Source organism: Simochromis diagramma, unplaced genomic scaffold (genome assembly GCF_900408965.1).
Source record: "Simochromis diagramma unplaced genomic scaffold, fSimDia1.1 OVJJ01000084.1, whole genome shotgun sequence".
NCBI lineage: Eukaryota > Metazoa > Chordata > Actinopteri > Cichliformes > Cichlidae > Simochromis > Simochromis diagramma.
The window spans coordinates 73,683-91,306 of NW_024386906.1; the positions used below are offsets into that span (position 1 = coordinate 73,683).

The window sequence follows — 17,624 nt, forward strand, 5'->3', positions numbered from 1 at the left end:
GGATTATTTTACGTGTAGTTGTTTTTTCCTGTGTAATAATATTCAACATTGCTATCAATACATTTTTCAAAAAATGCCTCTCTGTGCAAAATGGGTTTAAAAACAAAATCGTGGCAGGATCAGCCTGATATTATTTGTATCCAGCTGTAACTTTACTGTATAAAGAGCAAACATCTCCAAAATGTCAGGAGTAGTTAGTCATTACAACAAGTGTTTGTGAACTAAAAATCAAGAATGTGGGATCCTGTTTGTCCGTGATTTGAAGAGCCCAGCGCTGCTCCTGACGCAGGGGAAACCAGTCCTGCAGGGAGACCTACCTCGGCACTTGTGCAGGTGAAGACAAAGGGAAGATTTTCTTCAACATTTTTTCTAGTCTTTGGCTTGGAATGAAGTTGGTTTGGAAACATATTCAACGACGCTTCATCTCCTGCTTTGCGTTTGTTTGTTTCTGTTTGTTTGATCAGACACATTCATACCAGTGGGCTGCTGGAGGTCATTTTGTAGCTCTGGCAGAGCTCGTCTTCCTCCATGCACAAAGGAGAAGATACCGGTTCTGCTGATGTGTTAAGGACCTTCTACAGCCCTGTTCAGTTCTCTTAGAGTAACTTTCTGTCTCCTCAAATATCCTCCATGCTCTTGACACTGTGCTGGGAGACACAGCAAAGCTTCTGGCAATAGCACTTATTGCTGTGCAATACTGGAGGAGTTGGACTAACTGTACAGCCTCTGTAGGGTCTGACAGACAGATTTCCTGAAAGACCAAATTCCAGATAGCGTCTGATGCAGGCCATTATGTCATCATGTCATTTTGGCAGTACGTCAGCAGGTGTCAGCAAATCCCCTCTTGCATCTGCTTGGAAAGCTTCTCATTTTGGCAGAGAGTGTCATCAGACTGAAAGTGTGGAATCAATGAACACTATCATTGGAAGCTGTAGCTAGAAAAGGACACTGGTTTTTCAGCAGGACTTGTAGAAACCAGATTGTCATTTAAAGCTGTAGACGGCAGCTGTAGCCAATTGACTGAATGTAAGAGCTCTGGACAGGAGTTCACACAGTGTGGATCTATCATCAGTGCTGTGAAGTTGACCAAAACTGATGCTAGAAGTTTCTTCTCAGTTCTTCAGTTCAGGAGTCTGATGCAACCCATTTGAACTAGCTACCCAGAATGCTCTGCAGCGTAAGCCGTGGCAGCCTGTAAGTGAACTAATTCATTTTCTAAAAATACACATATAAAACCAAAACCATATAAACTACATATAACATATATACTATATCCACTTGTCTAGGAGAAGATGAGGAACATACAAAAGCTACAGTCATTAATGAGCTAAATGATTTGTAATCAGTGTATTACACCTTCATTTGAACTGTCTAACTTTGTGTAAATACAGAGTTATATGCCTTTTTATTATGTGACAAGAAAAGCAGATTATTGTCAAGAATCAGAATATGATCAGACTGTTAACCTAAGTAAACATAAAAAGGTAGACATTCAAAATCCAGACAACAAACCAGTTTAAACCGGTTGTTGTTATGACTTCACTGCATGAAATCGTAATTTGCATCAGTGGGAACAAGAGCTGGCCATTTATTTTCACACCACACAACAAAGAACCGCAGTGCTGAGACCAGCCCTCATCCAGTCACCTCAAGTTGAACTGTGGAGCTACCAGGGCCCCGATCAATTCAATCTGAAGCAGATCAGGTTAACACTTATCAAAAAGTGGCGGACGGAGAGGCAGTGACACCAGCGACAAAACAAAAACACTTGAGAGTAAGAGTTGATTCAAGTTGATTACATTTTATTTTGTACATTAAAAAAAACCAATTTTTAACAAAAAAAAGTTGCCTCAAGGCATTTTATACTGTGGAGTAAAGACCCTACAATATAAGAAAGAAACCCCAACAATCTGATGATCCCCTGTGAGCAAGCACTTTGGCAACGGTGGACAGGAAAAACTCCCTTTTAACAGGAAGAAACCTGTGACAGAACCAGGCTCAGGGAGGGGCGGCCATCTGCCACGACCGGTTGGGGAGGGTTGATCTTAAGATTCTTCATCATATGAAGAAAAGCAAAACAGCCTTAAGAAAAAGTTTCTGATCCTTTTCCCTAATGAAAGCCGACCTTTCGGAGGCTTTGTTGTGATTATTTCTTCGCTGCTGTTTGTACTTTCTGTGCTAGAATCTAAATCACTGGATTCAGAGGAAGATCCTACCAGCTGTATCTGGGTCATCCCAGGCTTTTCTTTGACATCCAGACTACAAGACATGTCATCTTCTTCTTGCCATGCCAACCTGCGAAATGCAGGCAGATTCTCTTTGCGTGCAGCTGCTCTTCTCTGTTGGTTTCTTTGGATTTTAGCTGCATTCACACAGTTGTTAAAAGTGGAAGACGGTCTAGATCTCCCACCGCTCTGTTCGCTGTTCCTTTTGATTTCACTGGACTTTAAGAAAAGGTTTTTGATCCTTTTCCCTAATGAAAGCCGACCTTTCGGAGGCTTTGTTGTGATTAGTCCTTCTCTGCTGTTTGTACTTTCTGTGCTAGAATCTAAATCACTGGATTCAGAGGAAGATCCTACCAGCTGTATCTGGGTCATCCCAGGCTTTTGTTTGACATCCAGACTACAAGACATGTCATCTTCTTCTTGCCATGCCAACCTGCGAAATGCAGGCAGATTCTTTTTGCGTGCAGCTGCTCTTCTCTGTCGGTTTCTTTGGATTTTAGCTGCATTCACACAGTTGTTAAAAGTGGAAGACAGTCTAGATCTCCCACCGCTCTGTTCGCTGTTCCTTTTGATTTCACTGGTGGTAACAAAGCTTTCGATTTCATTTTCTAGACTGAGGAGTGGGCACACTTCCATGCTCGTGCAGGATGACTTCGTGTAGCAATCTACTGCAGGGTCCTCAGGAAGATGTTTCATTGTAATGAAACGATGTCCCAGACCCTCAACAGGTGTGATTCTTTTTACAGGATCCACACACAGCATCCATTTGAGCAGGCTTAAAAATGCCGCTGTGTCTTCCACTTTGGATTCTGTGTTTGGCTGTGGGTGGTGTTTGGCTAAATCATCTATGCATGCATATTTGTCTGTGATTGTTGTACTTTGTTTGATCACAGTGCCTGTAGATGCTGAATACTGAGCTGGTGTCTTCAGTACCCATGTGTGTTCTATTATCCCTTTCCTCATCCAGAAATATTTCCTACTGTACTTCCCTTCCCGTAACATGCGTTTATTAGGCTGACCAAGCATGTGAACAAAACCTTGCATCATTTGATATTCACACCTGTTGAAAAACAGGTGGTGGCCCAAGTATAGAAAAGCTGCGACACAACCGAGAGTCCACATGTCTGCCGATTCAGTCACCGGTATGCCCAACATGACCTCAGGGGCCCTGTAACTAAGGGCCTGAATAATAGTGCCAGGTGGAATTTTTGCAGGACTTGTGGCAAAACCAAAATCAATAAGTTTAACTTTATATGGCTGTTGAGACTGATTTACAAGCATGATATTATCAGGTTTGATGTCTGCATGCATCATACCTCTGCTCTTCAGAGCGGTAAGAGCCACAAACATCTGCTTTAAAATGACCCGAATATCACAGAGATCCAGTGGACCGCGAGACCTTTTAGTCACGAAATCATGCAGACTAATGTCTAGCATTTCCATTGAAATGAAGGTGCGATGTTTGTACTCGAAAACTTCGTAGTACTTTACCAAATTGCACCGATCCCTATCCAGAACACTCAGTTCTTTTACAGCAGCGGCCTCTTTCCAAGCAGACTTGTTGTGTTCCCTTTTAGCTGCCTTGACTGCTACCCTTTCAAAAGTGTCTAATTTTACACATTCCACCACTCTCCCGAAACTTCCTTGTCCGAGGAGCTTATATACCATGTATTTACATGTTTCACTTTGAATGATGGCGTTCCTTTGTAAACCCTCATCACTGTCATAAGACGACGAAGGCGAATCCGAAACCATTTTTTCACAAATATATCTAAAGTTTTACACCTGGGCAAAACAATGTGACCGCAATATGAAGCTGGCAGGTTCTGTCAGTAGGCGGGTGTAGCAGGCTATTTATACCTTTTGGATCAAAGGCAGCGTTCGCTCACTGTGATGTCACCGAGTGACGCAACAGAGCGTAATGCTTTGATCCGGAGCAGCGGTTAAGAGCTTAAGAATGCAAAGGTCTCTGGTTAGGAAGATAAACTGCTTGACTGGCAGTCCACATCTGGAGTGGACAGCCTGTCGCAATGGGATCAGACACGCTGTCATTTCTGGAAAAGTCCATCCCGGAGGTGTCCGACGCGGACAGCTGTACCTTTTAATAAGAATCCCCCCCTGGCTCTACATGGCTGTGTACGTTTGAAAGTGCGGACGACGGTAGGAAATTCTTGATACCTTTAGGTGCACCTTGTAAACTCAGCAATGTGTACTCCAAAAGCCACCATGGTTATTTCAAAGTTGTTGATTTATAGCTTCTTTTTTTTTTTACCCTTTTTCTGTGCGAAATTTCCCTTTGTTGACATTTTTGAAATTCCTACTTTTAAATAATGTTAAACAATCCCGATACAACAGCGACATGTCCTCAGCTGCTGTGATCTTTTTAAAGTTTTACATGTGCAGGACCTTGAAGTTATCTGTCACGGTTGCGCTGGCAGACCGTGGCGATGTGAGGGAAATAGGGCCCAAAACGCGGGACTGTGTGCGATGAATGCAGTTGCGTTTATTTACAGTGATGTAAATATTACGCAATAAATCTCCGTGCGCGTGTCTTCTTCCGTACTCCTGCCGGGAAATAACAGAGGCAGCCGTTGGTACAATTAACTTCACTGTAGCAAGCTGGACAACTGAAGGGCAGTCTCACGATCCGGGATCGAGGAGCTCTCAGGCTGTGTCCCAATCCAGCGACCGCATGCTTCGGAGTACGAGCTCGGTACTTATAGTACGGTGAGTACTACAAGTACGAGAAGTGCGGAAGTGAGAGGCTCGTGAAATGGGCCTTTGTCGCGCTGCTCAGGTTGCCTAGCAACCATGATACTAACCGCCAGACACGTTACATACAGCTTTGTGTGACAGAAATGAAGGAGAAAAATGTTTTGTTGGTCATTCATTTTTGTCAGGACATCACTTTGATTAGCTGAGTATCTGAGGCTGAGACCACAGGACTGTGAACATGATAGTTGGGCTTCATTTCTGTGCTGAACAGTCATTTAAGATTAGCTAGTAAACAACAATTAGCTAATGTTGCTCCTGAGACTAAAGTCATCTCACTGTGGTAATGTAAATATAATATGGCCAATATTATATTAATCATTATTAGTTATTACAGCAGTGAACTTGAACTCTGAGGTTTAGTAAAGATTCAAGTTGCAGTTATTTCCTGTCACCTTACATCTTCACTCAAAGTCGAGTATCTTTGACAGTGTATATATAGATGTATTATATATAAGAGACAAATATTGTTTGTTTAATACGTTGGCATTACTAAATTTGGCTCAATGCTTACATACATGTGTAAAAACAAAATGTACGAGCTGTGATAACTGTTTCTGATAGAATGAAGAGTAGACTGATATATGAAATATTCCTTTATTGGGTGAGAAAATCAGACCATGTCATAACTGCTGTAAGTCACAGAGAATAGATATCAGAGCCTTAAACAGGCTGACTTCTGCTAAATGGGTCAAACATTAGACTTTCATATATTTTAGATTCATTACACACAACTGAAGTAGTTCAAGCCTTTCATTGTTTTAATATTGATGATTTTGGCATACAGCTCATGAAAACCCAAAATTCCTAACTCAAAAAATTAGCATATCACAAAAAGGTTCTCTAAACGAGCTATTAACCTAACCATCTGAATCAACGAATTAACTCTAAACACCTGCAAAAGATTCCTGAGGCTTGTAAAAACTCCCAGCCTGGTTCATTACTCAAAACTGAGTAAGACTGCCGACCTGACTGCTGTCCAGAAGGCCATCATTGACACCCTCAAGCAAGAGGGTAAGACACAGAAAGAAATTGCTGTTCCTAGAGTGCTGTATCAAGGCACCTCAGTGGGAAGTCTGTGGGAAGGAAAAAGTGTGGCAGAAAATGCTGCACAACGAGAAGAGGTGACCGGACCCTGAGGAAGATTGTGGAGAAGGACCGATTCCAGACCTTGGGGGACCTGTGGAAGCACTGGACTGAGTCTGGAGTAGACACATCCAGAGCCACCGTGTACAGGCGTGTGCAGGAAATGGGCTACAGGTGCCGCATTTGAACCAGAAACAGCGGCAGAAGCGCCTGACCTGGGCTACAGAGAAGCAGCGCTGCACTGTTGCTCAGTGGTCCAAAGTACTGTTTTCGGATGAAAGCAACTTTTGCATGTCATTCGGAAATCAAGGTGCCAGAGTCTGGAGGAAGACTGGGGAGAGGGAAATGCCAAAATGCCTGAAGTCCAGTGTCAAGTACCCACAGTCAGTGATGGTCTGGGTGCCATGTCAGCTGCTGGTGTTGGTCCACTGTGTTTTATCAAGGGCAGGGTCAATGCAGCTATCAGGAGATTTTGGAGCACTTCATGCTTCCATCTGCTGAAAAGCTTTATGGAGATGAAGATTTCATTTTTCAGCACGACCCGGCACCTGCTCACAGTGCCAGAACCCCTGGTAACTGGTTTACTGACCACGGTATTGCTGTGCTCAATTGGCCTGCCAGCTCTCCTGACCTGAACCCCATAGAGAATCTGTGGGATATTGTGAAGAGAAAGTTGAGAGACGCAAGACCCGACACTCTGGATGAGCTTAAGGCCGCTATCGAAGCATCCTGGGCCTCCATAACACCTCAGCAGTGCCACAGGCTGATTGCCTCCATGCCACGCCGCATTGAAGCAGTCATCTCTGCAAAAGGATTCCCGACCAAGTATTGAGTGCATAACTGAACATAATAATTTGAAGGTTGACTTTTTTTGTATTAAAACAATTTTCTTTTATTGGTCGGATGAAATATGCTAATCTTTTGAGATAGGGATTTTGGGTTTTCATGAGCTGTATGCCAAAATCATCAATATTAAAACAATGAAAGGCTTGAACTACTTCAGTTGTGTGTAATGAATCTAAAATATGTGAAAGTCTAATGTTTATCAGTACATTACAGGAAATAATGCACTTTATCACAATATGCTAATTTTTTGAGAAGGACCTGTATAAAGCATATAAACAATTACAGCAATATGATGCAACAAACACAGCAGTGCTACTAATCCAAAATACTCAAAGCTTCATGTAACTGTAACAAACATTCTGCTGCTGATACATACTTTAGGTTTCTGAATGTTAAACTTGTTTAACTGCCGTTAAACGAAACAGAAGAAGAAGAAAACATCTGCACATGTGCAGTAAGGATCGGGGAGTCCTGATCTGTACCTATCTTTTTATTTTTCGTTTTTGTCTACATTAACTTGAAATGTTTCATTATAGAAAATATTTTAAGAGATACCTATTATTCTTAACATCTTAACAGATACTCTGACCCGTAACTATCGTAAAATGCTTCGAGCGGAAGTAGTGGTGTTTTGCACATGCGTGGTACCGATCGGGTTTCCGGTATGGATTGGGTAGTGACTCTGGCTGTATCCCAATTCAGGGTCTGCAGCCTTAAAGGCCGCATTTTAAGGCCGATTACGTCACAGCGACGCGACGAAGGCTGTCCCAATTCAAAGGATGCTCGAAATGCAGCCCTCAAATGTGTCCTTCATTTCCCCGAATTTGAAGGATGGGTCGGGTGTGTCCTTTGTGGCCCACCATATCCCAGAATTCATAGCGCATCCCAGCCAAATTTCAGCTGCCAACAATGGCGGCCGCTACTAAGTTTTAAAATTACTCTTATTAATCTTTCTGGGTCACAAAATAAACTTTTAACATATTTCCAGGGGAGAAAGTAGCTGTGTAAATTACAAATATCTGCTTGGTTTATCAAGACATCGTATATTTGCAAAAGTGTGCCGACGTTTTCAGCGACGTCTGTTACCCACCAGCTTGATAGCAAGCCAGGGGTTCAATTTTCACACAGCTGAATAAACGTTAAACAGAAAACTGATTAAACAGAAGTGTGAGACGGTCGAGAATTTACGCCAGTGTCCTGTTATATTTTAGATAGCAAGGAGCAGACGGACGAGTTTATTAAACTCCACCGTCCCAGCGGTGACGCAAATCTGAAGGCTAGACCGTCCCATTTCACAGCCTCGCACTTCCGGTCTTCTCGGTCTTCGAAGGACCCGGCCCACGTAGACCACGAAGGCCGGGTCCTCCGAAGGATGCAGCCGACGTTTTGGGACACAGCTACAGTCTTTACACTTCCAACACGTCTGTATAATAAACTCCACAGGCATGAAAACGGAGAATTTTGTAGAATGGACATTGCTGCCACTCACGGTGAAAGAATTTGGTCAATACGACTTGTAGTTTTTTCCTGGGAAGCATTTGTTTCAGGGTCGGTGAAATGTCTCACTGTAATGTTACCCAGCTAAATAGAGAAAATAAAGAAAGAGACAGTTATTGATCTAAAAGCCTGTAGCATGAGAGATAATCTCGTATTTTCTGGTATTCCAGAATCTGCTGGAGAAGACGCGGAGACTACAGTGAAAAGCTTCATCAAAACCCACCTGAAGCTGCCGGAGCTGATGATCTAAATATTTGATCTAAATATTTGCAATATTTTCTTTATCTTCTAACCCTGGATCTTCCTGAAGATTAATTCTTCCTCCTCATTACACCAGAGGACAATATATGCATTGTTCTACCGGTCTTTCCTTTGCACAACATGGTAAAAAAATTAGCTCACAAGCCTCCAGTGCAATGGAGGGGAACTTTCTGTGTATGTGTTATTGTAGGGTCTACCTTACAATATGAAGCACCTTGATGCAACTGTTGTAGCGATTTTGTGGTATATAAATGAAATTGGATTGAATGTAGAGCACCTGCCTCCTCATTGTGCTGCCTGTTGTTGTTATGACCTTTGTTTGACCCCACACATCAGTGATCCAAGATCAAAGATGTTTGAAAGCAGTATGGTGTGAAAATATGGCCCTTTGCAACATTTTGTACTTTGTGGACGTTTTTGTCCCCGGGGACAAGAGATGTCATAAAACCCAATAAAAACCCCATAAATAAATCAAATTACTTAAAACTCCAATTGTGCACAGCATAGTAGTGAATAACTTGTTATTTTCAGATCATTTGATGAATAAAAAACACATTTTTGATAGGATTTCTTTTGGGGACAAAAATGTCCCAAGGACAACACAAGTTAATCGTGATGACGCATTAACTCGTTAACCTTGACAGCCCTACAAAAAAGTCACTTTCTTGAAAGTCATGAAACCAGGTTCTGCTGTTTTCCTGTCTTCCTCCTCCACTTCATAACCATCCACTGCACCCACTTCTAACTCATCAGCTTACACTCATTTCATTTTTCAGCACTTCAGTTACATCAACTTTATTTTCTTCTTCCTATACTCACTGACACTGTCATCCACATGTCCTCAGCTCAGAGGCGTGACCAGAGAACAGAAGAGGATAACGTGGTTGTTTGATTTACGTGTGGGTGTCAAAGAGAAACTGTTGAGGATGGATTCCTTAATATACATCAGAGTTAAAGAGAATATAGTTTGTGATTGCTTGCAACATTATAATATTGCAGTTAATGGGTGTAAGAATACAAAGACCTGGGGTGCAGGGCAGGAGGGCAATCAACCCCCACCCCCAGGGCAGGAAGCAAGAGTTACTGAGAGTGAGGGGCAGACAAAGGGCAAACGGACACTGCCTTAAAAGGAGGTGGGGGTCAGGGTGTCAGCACCCTTGGCCACTGTACTAGTGTATTTCCATTGTGGGGGTGTTTACTTTAGGGGGGAGGAGACCAGAGGTTATAACTGTAACTGTTGTGTGGAGTTCTTTAGATCAGCCTTTAGCATAGGACTGCATAGGAATGCAGTGTGCTGGTCTCCATCTGTAAGAATAATAGGTAATAAAAGGATTGTGTAAAACATGGAAACATCTCTAGCAGGACCGAAAGAGTCTCAGAGACCAGCTTTGTCTCAACAAAACCAAAAGAACAAAAAAGATAAGATCAAAGACTAAGGCATAAAACAGGTGAGGGTCTAGGCTCAAACACTCCAGGACTCAGGAAATTGGGATGTACCTTGAGAACTCTTCTGATGGTTATTGCACCTGAAACAATAGCGTGTGAAAAGATTCAGACAACAGTGAGCCTGGCTACAAGGTCTCCATCAGAAACATAGTCACAAATGTAGCATGGGCCATTTGAGATTCTCTGTTGACTAAGATTATGTCCATCGCTACCAAAGAAGACCGGAAGAGGGATGCTGCCAAATTCTTAAACGCTGGAATTTTCCAAACTGTGTGTGGTCTATTGACGAAAGATGGCCCTTAATTAGGTCCTGCAAATTGCAGTATAACAATATATATTTTTAGTATTACAGAGCTACATGCTGATCTCTTATTGTAACTTTTGTTCTCATCCTACACAGCCTGAGAAGACCATAATGTCACGATTTGCTAAGGCGACTCGTGCGGAGAGAGTGAGGAGTGGACCCAAATGGAGGCAAACAGAAAGAAGTGGTGGCTCGCTTGAAGCTGACGCTCCGGTGCGTGTCACAAATAACAACACACTGCTTCAGAAGCACTGTCCAATCCAATTTTATTCATAAAGCACTTTAAAATAGCCAGGACAGGACCAAAGCGCTGTACAGAAAATAAGTTAAAAACAACAGAAAACAGCAAAAATAACTAAATAAAACACATAATACATAAATTAAAACAGCCCTATATTAAAACGAGATAAAACTGCATAGAATCAACTAAAAACAACTAAAATCAAACTAAAAACCAACATCGCTCATGGTGTCAAAGGCCAGGGTAAAGAGGTGGGTTTTCAGGAGGCCTCACCCAGCTGATGGTCTGTGCACGCCAGCGTCTTCTGCTCCATGTGAGAGGATTTCCTCTAAGGCAGGAGAAATTATCTCCACGAAAAGAAACAGACTCGACAGTCGCACAGTGGAACAAATTCTCCTCTTAAATAAAAACCAAACAGGTTGACTTTAAATGCATCACTTTTACTTTACAAGTTCATGATCAGTTCTACCCCCGGGTCAAAAATGCGTATAAGAAAACTGGCCTAATTTAATGTGATTTATAAACATAACTGTCCAGCGATTGATTGCATAAGTACACGGAGTCAGGACGTCACAGCATACCGCATAATGTTTTGTACATTATTATATGTATTTTTAATCTATTGCATTTACAAACGCCGAGGAGTCACGAGCAAAGAAAGACCACACCATGGCACATGTTTAAACAAGGAATGTTTATTGATCAAAATTATTTATTAAACAAATAGACATGGCAAGTTTTTCACCCCCCAAAAAATACATGCTCAAAGCAGCACAACGGCGGCCCAATATCAGACAGAACTGTGAACTCCACTCTGTAGAGTGGCCAATCATAATGAAGCAGTTCATTTTATTTTGTAGATTCAAGCTGCTCGTCATATGTTTGGCCACCAGATGTCACCAGAGAGGACTGTGTTGAAAAGCTTTGAGTAATGAACCGTTTTTCAACACGAGCTTCAACGCTTCAGAAAGCGTTGTTTGGCCATCACTAACAAAAAGTCAGCCTTTATTGACGGCAGAACAAAACAATCAACAGGTGGAACACAGAAAATGAGCCAAAACCTGAAATACCTGGAAACACGAGGGGACGGAGAGAAGCGGTTACACGAGGGATGACAAGCAGACAGACCGACAAAGAGCCAAGGACAACGCAAGCAATAAATACACACCAGGTAAGGAGTGGAAACGCACAACAGGAGGGAGACACAGCTGGGATAAATGTGACAGGACGCAGGAAGTAAAGCAGACTATACTGACAAAGGACCAGGACTATCAAGGTAAACCAGGAAACACAGAGCTGAACTCAAGACACGTAAGCTAAAGACAATGACCCTTCCCAAGAACACAGAGGCACAGAAACAGAACAGCAACCATAATCGTAACATAAACAGGAAACCATACCTCACTGAATAAAACTTGAACCAAAAAGACAAAACACAACAGGGATTTCCTCTTGTTGACAGCACCCCAGCAGACAGCACAGCTCTTTTAGTAAAAACACTTGTTTATTGACAAATCTCCATAAAGTTTAAATAAGTCGGTCTCACAGGTGGTGTGTGTTTTTTTTCCAAAAACAATAAATCATCATCAACACTGTTATTGGACACAATTCACAATGAAACCCACATATTTGACAATCAAAAATACAAAGAAAAATCTGGAATTTACCTTCACAATCACACACAAACACCAGTGTCACTCCCTGTGACACACCAAAGACATTTTTAAAGCACTCATCATGTCGAGGAAGAGCTGAATGCATCGTACACAAGACAGCTTTGGTTTTACAGTCCTTACTGCTGATTTCTCTGGGGCTCTGTGGTGCAAGGCGCTTTTCCTTGACATCATTCAAACGTCGCTTCTCTGTAACATGTGGATTCTAGCTCTCTACATCTGCAGTCCCAGATTTGTAAAAGCGTTTATGGATGGGCCTAGTGTAATCCCACAGCCTCACGGTCACTTTGCTTTCCATTTGAATTCATTTTCACTTGATTTGGAAAGTTGACTGAATTGGACAGAAGATGAAATTCCACAGCAAATAAACTTTCTTGCTCTAATGCTTGTGCATTCACAGGAAAACTGCCCACACTCTGACCAAGGAGACCAACGAGGAAGAGAGGAAACAGTGAAAATACAAACCTCCTTTGTTTCTTCATAACCATGAAAAACATCATGATGTCAAGAGAAACGCAGTGCTCTGAGAACCTGACTTACAGCAGGTTTCTTAATGATGTGACAACAGGTCTTATTGATGAATGTCAGCCATGTTGAAGTTACAATGTCCAGAATATGGAATGAAAAAGAATCGTGGATTCTTGACACCGTGCTGTTTCAGGCACCTCCACGTGCAAAAACATCATTTCTTTATTTAGCCTCCTAACAGCCTCCAGGCTGGTGAAACACTTAAACAACTGATCTGATTGTGCACTGGTGCAACATGTAGATCATTGTGTACCTGACAATACACAAACGTGAGGACGTAACCAATGTAACAAAATCCACAATGGCCTTTTATAGACTTTTGAAAACTGATTTCATTGAGTGTATCCAAAAATAGTGGTTGCTTAAAGATGAAGGGAAGTGAGAAAGTTTGTGTTTCTCTTGGCATGTCATACAGCCACACACACATAGGAGAACATCTTACTTATATTCAAAGAAAAATAAAAGCTTTTATCTGATTGGTCAGAATCTGTCTCTACACCGATCTGTTTGTTATGGTGTAACTCTACTCGAGTATCTCGAGACATATTTAGTGATGCTGTGACTCATTTCCAGTCACAGCCTCTGACACATAGGTGGGTACAGTCATGGTTGGATGAAATGAGTGTCATTGTGCAGCAGCATTTCTGCGAATGGATATCGATCTCTGCCTTTTGAAAAGCTAAATATTAAACTCGAGTGGCCTCTTAGCTGAGTGGTGTTCAAAATGTATGCAAAATAACAGTTACTGAGATGAAAGCACATGAAGGAGTCAGTGAAAGGGCCACAGCATAGATGCTGCAGAGCAGCTGGTGGGGTGAGATGACTGCAGCTCCTCCTGGTACCACATGGATCCACCACGGCAGAAGATAACGTCAGGAACATTAGCAGAACTCAGATCTCGCTCTCATAGGTGTGCATGTAGGTCTTGAGCGAGAGGATTTCAGCGTAGCTGCGGCTGGTCCTGCGGTACAGGTCCAGGCCTGTCAGGAGCTCCACGTCTCTGACCCGAGCTGTGTGCATCTTCATCAGGCTCTCCACCCAACGAGACTCCTCCTCTGAGCTCTGTGGAGGCAGTAAGGACGAGCAGCGTTAGCAGCAGTCACCTCTTATTAATGGACATCAGATCGAAAATGTTTCTTTGGTTCATGTTTTGAAAGGCTGTCTTCAGTTGATCTTAAGACTTTGCACATACAAAGTTTCTTATTCACAAGAACATGAGCGTAGTTTGGGGTCCCGGGAGAACAGTTAAAGCTCAGTAACTGTTGAGTTATTATTTCCTTTCAAAGACATGTGATCAGCGCAGCTTTTTATTCAGTTTTTGGACAATGTCTTTGATTTATTGTCCCTCCAGCTAATGCTCTAAACCTCACAGATGTGGAGTTAATCAGCTGTGACGTTGGTGGGCCGTCAAACGAACCACCAATCCTTCACAGTCACATGCTTGTGGTCACTGCATCGAGATCGCTGCACAGCTCAGCAGTATTGGTGTGCACTTTTGTGTCATTTTGAACCTTTTACCTTCATTTTGGAATATTAAAAAATGACACAATGCCATCTTGCCTATCCCAGCTACCACAGGGCAGGAGGTGCTCCAGTTTTGAAAGGTAAAATTATAGTATTTTACTAGTTTGAACTCTCGGCGAAGGCAGTCGCACTTTTTCTCCTCTCCTCTCCCTTATCTTCCTTGCTTGGCTTCTTATGTCCTTGTCTTGTGTTTTTACTTTTCCCTGGAAGACTCTCTCACAGTCTGTTTCTAAACCTAAAAGAGGAATTATGGATTTGATCAACCGGTCTCTGAATGCAATTGACACCCTTTTCTCAACGAGAAGTTTGGGCTCGGGTGAGCCTGAGTGCTGAAGATATCTATCTATTCGGAACCATGGTAACAGGGTTCTTGCTGATCGGAGCTGGCTTGGCCCTGACTTATCGAAGAATTAAGAAAGCAGAACCGGCTGTTCAAACCCCCACAAGGCTGCCCGCTGGGATTGGAACGATGGGAAGAGGCGTGAGTTTCTCAAAATGGGCTCATTGAGTGCAGCACGGATAAGATCTTGGAGAGGCTACGGCTGCTGTGAATACTCAGAATAAGAACTCTGAGCACAAATTGATCACATCATGGAGAAGCTCGCGGCTCTCCAACAGGAGATTGAGAGACCAGTGTCGGACTGTAGAACTGCTTTGAAATTGATATGAGTTGTTCGCACTAAAGGAAAAACCACCATCACTTCATGGGGATACCCCTGTGGCACCAGCTGCGGTCTCAAGGCTGGAGCTGAACAACAACACCCTGATAACGACTGTGTTTAGACTGTTCTTCCCATTCTATGCATCCCCCTCCCTTCCCAAACGCCTTCGATGCTTGTTGCCTCCTGGGAACACGGTGGGTCTGAGCCCGCGCTGGAATGGTAGCGCAGTGCAGGATGGCTGCTGTGTTTGCTTCGGATTACTCCTCACCCCCCACCCGACCCTGTGGCTTGTCACGTGCTCCATAATGTTGTGCTGTGGCTTTCTGTGCAGAGGAGTTTTTTTGTTTCCTGTTCTCATGCTGTCCTCCCAGGAGCCCAGCATGAGTAGAGGTCTCTTTATTTCCTCTTGTACTTTCCCATTATAGTGTACATTTCAGTGGTTTTCTGTAATGTTACCGATCTCCAACCTGTATCACCATGTGATGTCTGTGTTGTGTGTGTAAGGTCGGGGGAGAGGGTCCCATTTCACTGCAGGGCAACCTGCATGTGGCTAATAAAGCTTTGATTGATTGATTGATTGATTGATTGATTGATTGATTGATTGATTGAATACTTCTTCCTAAACTTGCTGGCTGATACTCCACCCTCTAGCCCTCCAAATATGGAGATGTGTTAAGGACCCTCTACAGCTCTGTTCAGCTCTCCTAGAATAACTTTCTGTCTCCTGGAATATCCTCCATGCTCTTGACACTGTCCTTGGAGACACAGCAAAGCTTATTGGCAATAGCACTTATTGCTGTGCAATACTGGAGGACTAACTGTACAGCCTCTTTGCGGTCTGATGGACGGATTTCCTGAAAGACTGTCTGTAAAAAATAATAATATAAGTGCAGGAAGTTGTGTTTGCAAGAACACCCACGCATTAGAGCGTTCCAATTCCCCTGTCGGACTGAAGCTGAGTATGTATTTATCAGTGCTGTTTCTTTATGCAAAAGCAGCTTGAGGAGCAACCTGGTGTGGCTGCAGCTCAGCTGTGTGGTTTTTTAAATTTATTTGTTTGGTGCGGGAAACATTTTTCATGTTATGTTTGCAAGATTGCTCTGCTGTGGATGAGGAAAAGGAAAAGAGCAGAAGGAAAACGTAAACGTGACCATCCGTACGTTGCAGCTCTCATCGTTGGTGGGTCTGTGCGGCAGGATGAAGGTGGCGCTGTTGAGCGGTCCGTTACACGAGTCTGTAGCTTGTGTGAAGTCTAAGCAGCTGGTCAGAACCACAAAGTAGTGAGTGGGGATTGGGATTGTACCACTTATATACCTGCAAGAGAAGATCAAGGTCAGGAAGCTGTTCCACACACTTTCCGAACATTAGCACTGTCCACAGTTAAAAATATACATGGAGTAAGGAGGTTTAACAGAAACGTGGAAATATTAAGTGTGCTTACTCTCGTATCTTCTCAGCTGAGTCTCTGACACCGTCATAGTTGTAGTCAAATATGGGTCCAGTCAGTACATTCACTCCATTTCTCTCAGTGGCGTATTTCTTCACCAGCACTCTCTGGAAATAACCCCATATCTCTGAGAGAGGGAGAGAGATGTTGGTGGTGGACTAAAAGCATAAAACAGAGTTCACTAAAGCTGGGGTAAAGACTTACTCTTGAATGCAGGATACATGGGAACAGTGTTGGTGATGAGGACAGCATCGGATTTTTTGTCTAGATTTGACGACAGTTCTGTCAGCAAGGAAAAAACAGGATTAATGTGGTAAATAAAGTCATGGAATACGATCAAGTGTGGGAAAAAAGAATAATAATATGACTGTATTATTATTGTAGGGATAAGAATCCAGTAAAACCTTCACCAGACATGCTGTGTTAACTCTGCTGCAGGGGCTCACTTACGTGGTGGGTACAGAAAGGCGTACGTGATGTGTTTATCTGCTCTGTAGTTGGTACATGATTGGCTGTAAGCTGGAGGGACTCTGGAATCAGGTCTCACACAGTTGGACAGAGCTTCAGGCAGAGGAGACACTTCTACCTGGAAGACCAGCAGAATACAAAGTTCTGTTAAACATATCGTGGATTTGTTTCAAAGACCAGAGAAAGAAAAATGGCACAGAAAAGATACAGTCAGCAGGCATTCAGGTGAGACAGGTGACACTGTCCAGCACCTGCACGTTTCCTGCTGTGCAGGAGGTTCATAGCATCCTTCGCTGTTTAAAGATACTTAATATAACTGCAGTGATGGAGCTCGGGGCTGAATGTGAGGACAACCGCTGTGTAACAAAGGATTGACTGTATCCTGCAAAACGTGGCTGTGTGAGACCCGGCTGTCTGTCAAAGAGTTGTCAAGTGAACAACAGTTGTAGTTAGATGAGTGAAAATGGAAAATAATGGAAATAAAACAAAATCTTTTCATGGATTTTTAAGATATCTTCAAACTAAGAAGCTAACTTTAAACAAACTCAGGGCGAGTAAGAAGCCTTGAAACTGACAAAATAAGAACGACAGCCGTTATTATTTCAGCCTTTTATCACATTATTACAACAACGTTGGCTCACAGT

At 42.8% G+C, this 17,624-nt stretch overlaps 1 protein-coding gene across 2 annotated transcripts in view; it reads right to left on the reverse strand.

Annotated features, from left to right (window-relative positions):
• Positions 1 to 11,353: 11,353 nt before the first annotated feature.
• Positions 11,354 to 17,624, reverse strand: part of enpp2 (ectonucleotide pyrophosphatase/phosphodiesterase 2) — a 74,322-nt gene continuing 68,051 nt past the window's right edge. Inside the window, exons 20-24 of one of the 2 annotated variants that reach the window (XM_040034899.1) lie at positions 16,963 to 17,098; positions 16,717 to 16,794; positions 16,507 to 16,639; positions 16,226 to 16,379; positions 11,354 to 13,941 (exon numbers count right to left, since the gene is read on the reverse strand). In XM_040034899.1, coding sequence (XP_039890833.1) covers positions 13,771 to 13,941; positions 16,226 to 16,379; positions 16,507 to 16,639; positions 16,717 to 16,794; positions 16,963 to 17,098 — 672 coding nt within the window. In that variant the 3' untranslated portion in view covers positions 11,354 to 13,770. The remainder of the gene's footprint in view (positions 13,942 to 16,225; positions 16,380 to 16,506; positions 16,640 to 16,716; positions 16,795 to 16,962; positions 17,099 to 17,624) is intronic. The other variant, XM_040034898.1, reaches the window with a different exon arrangement.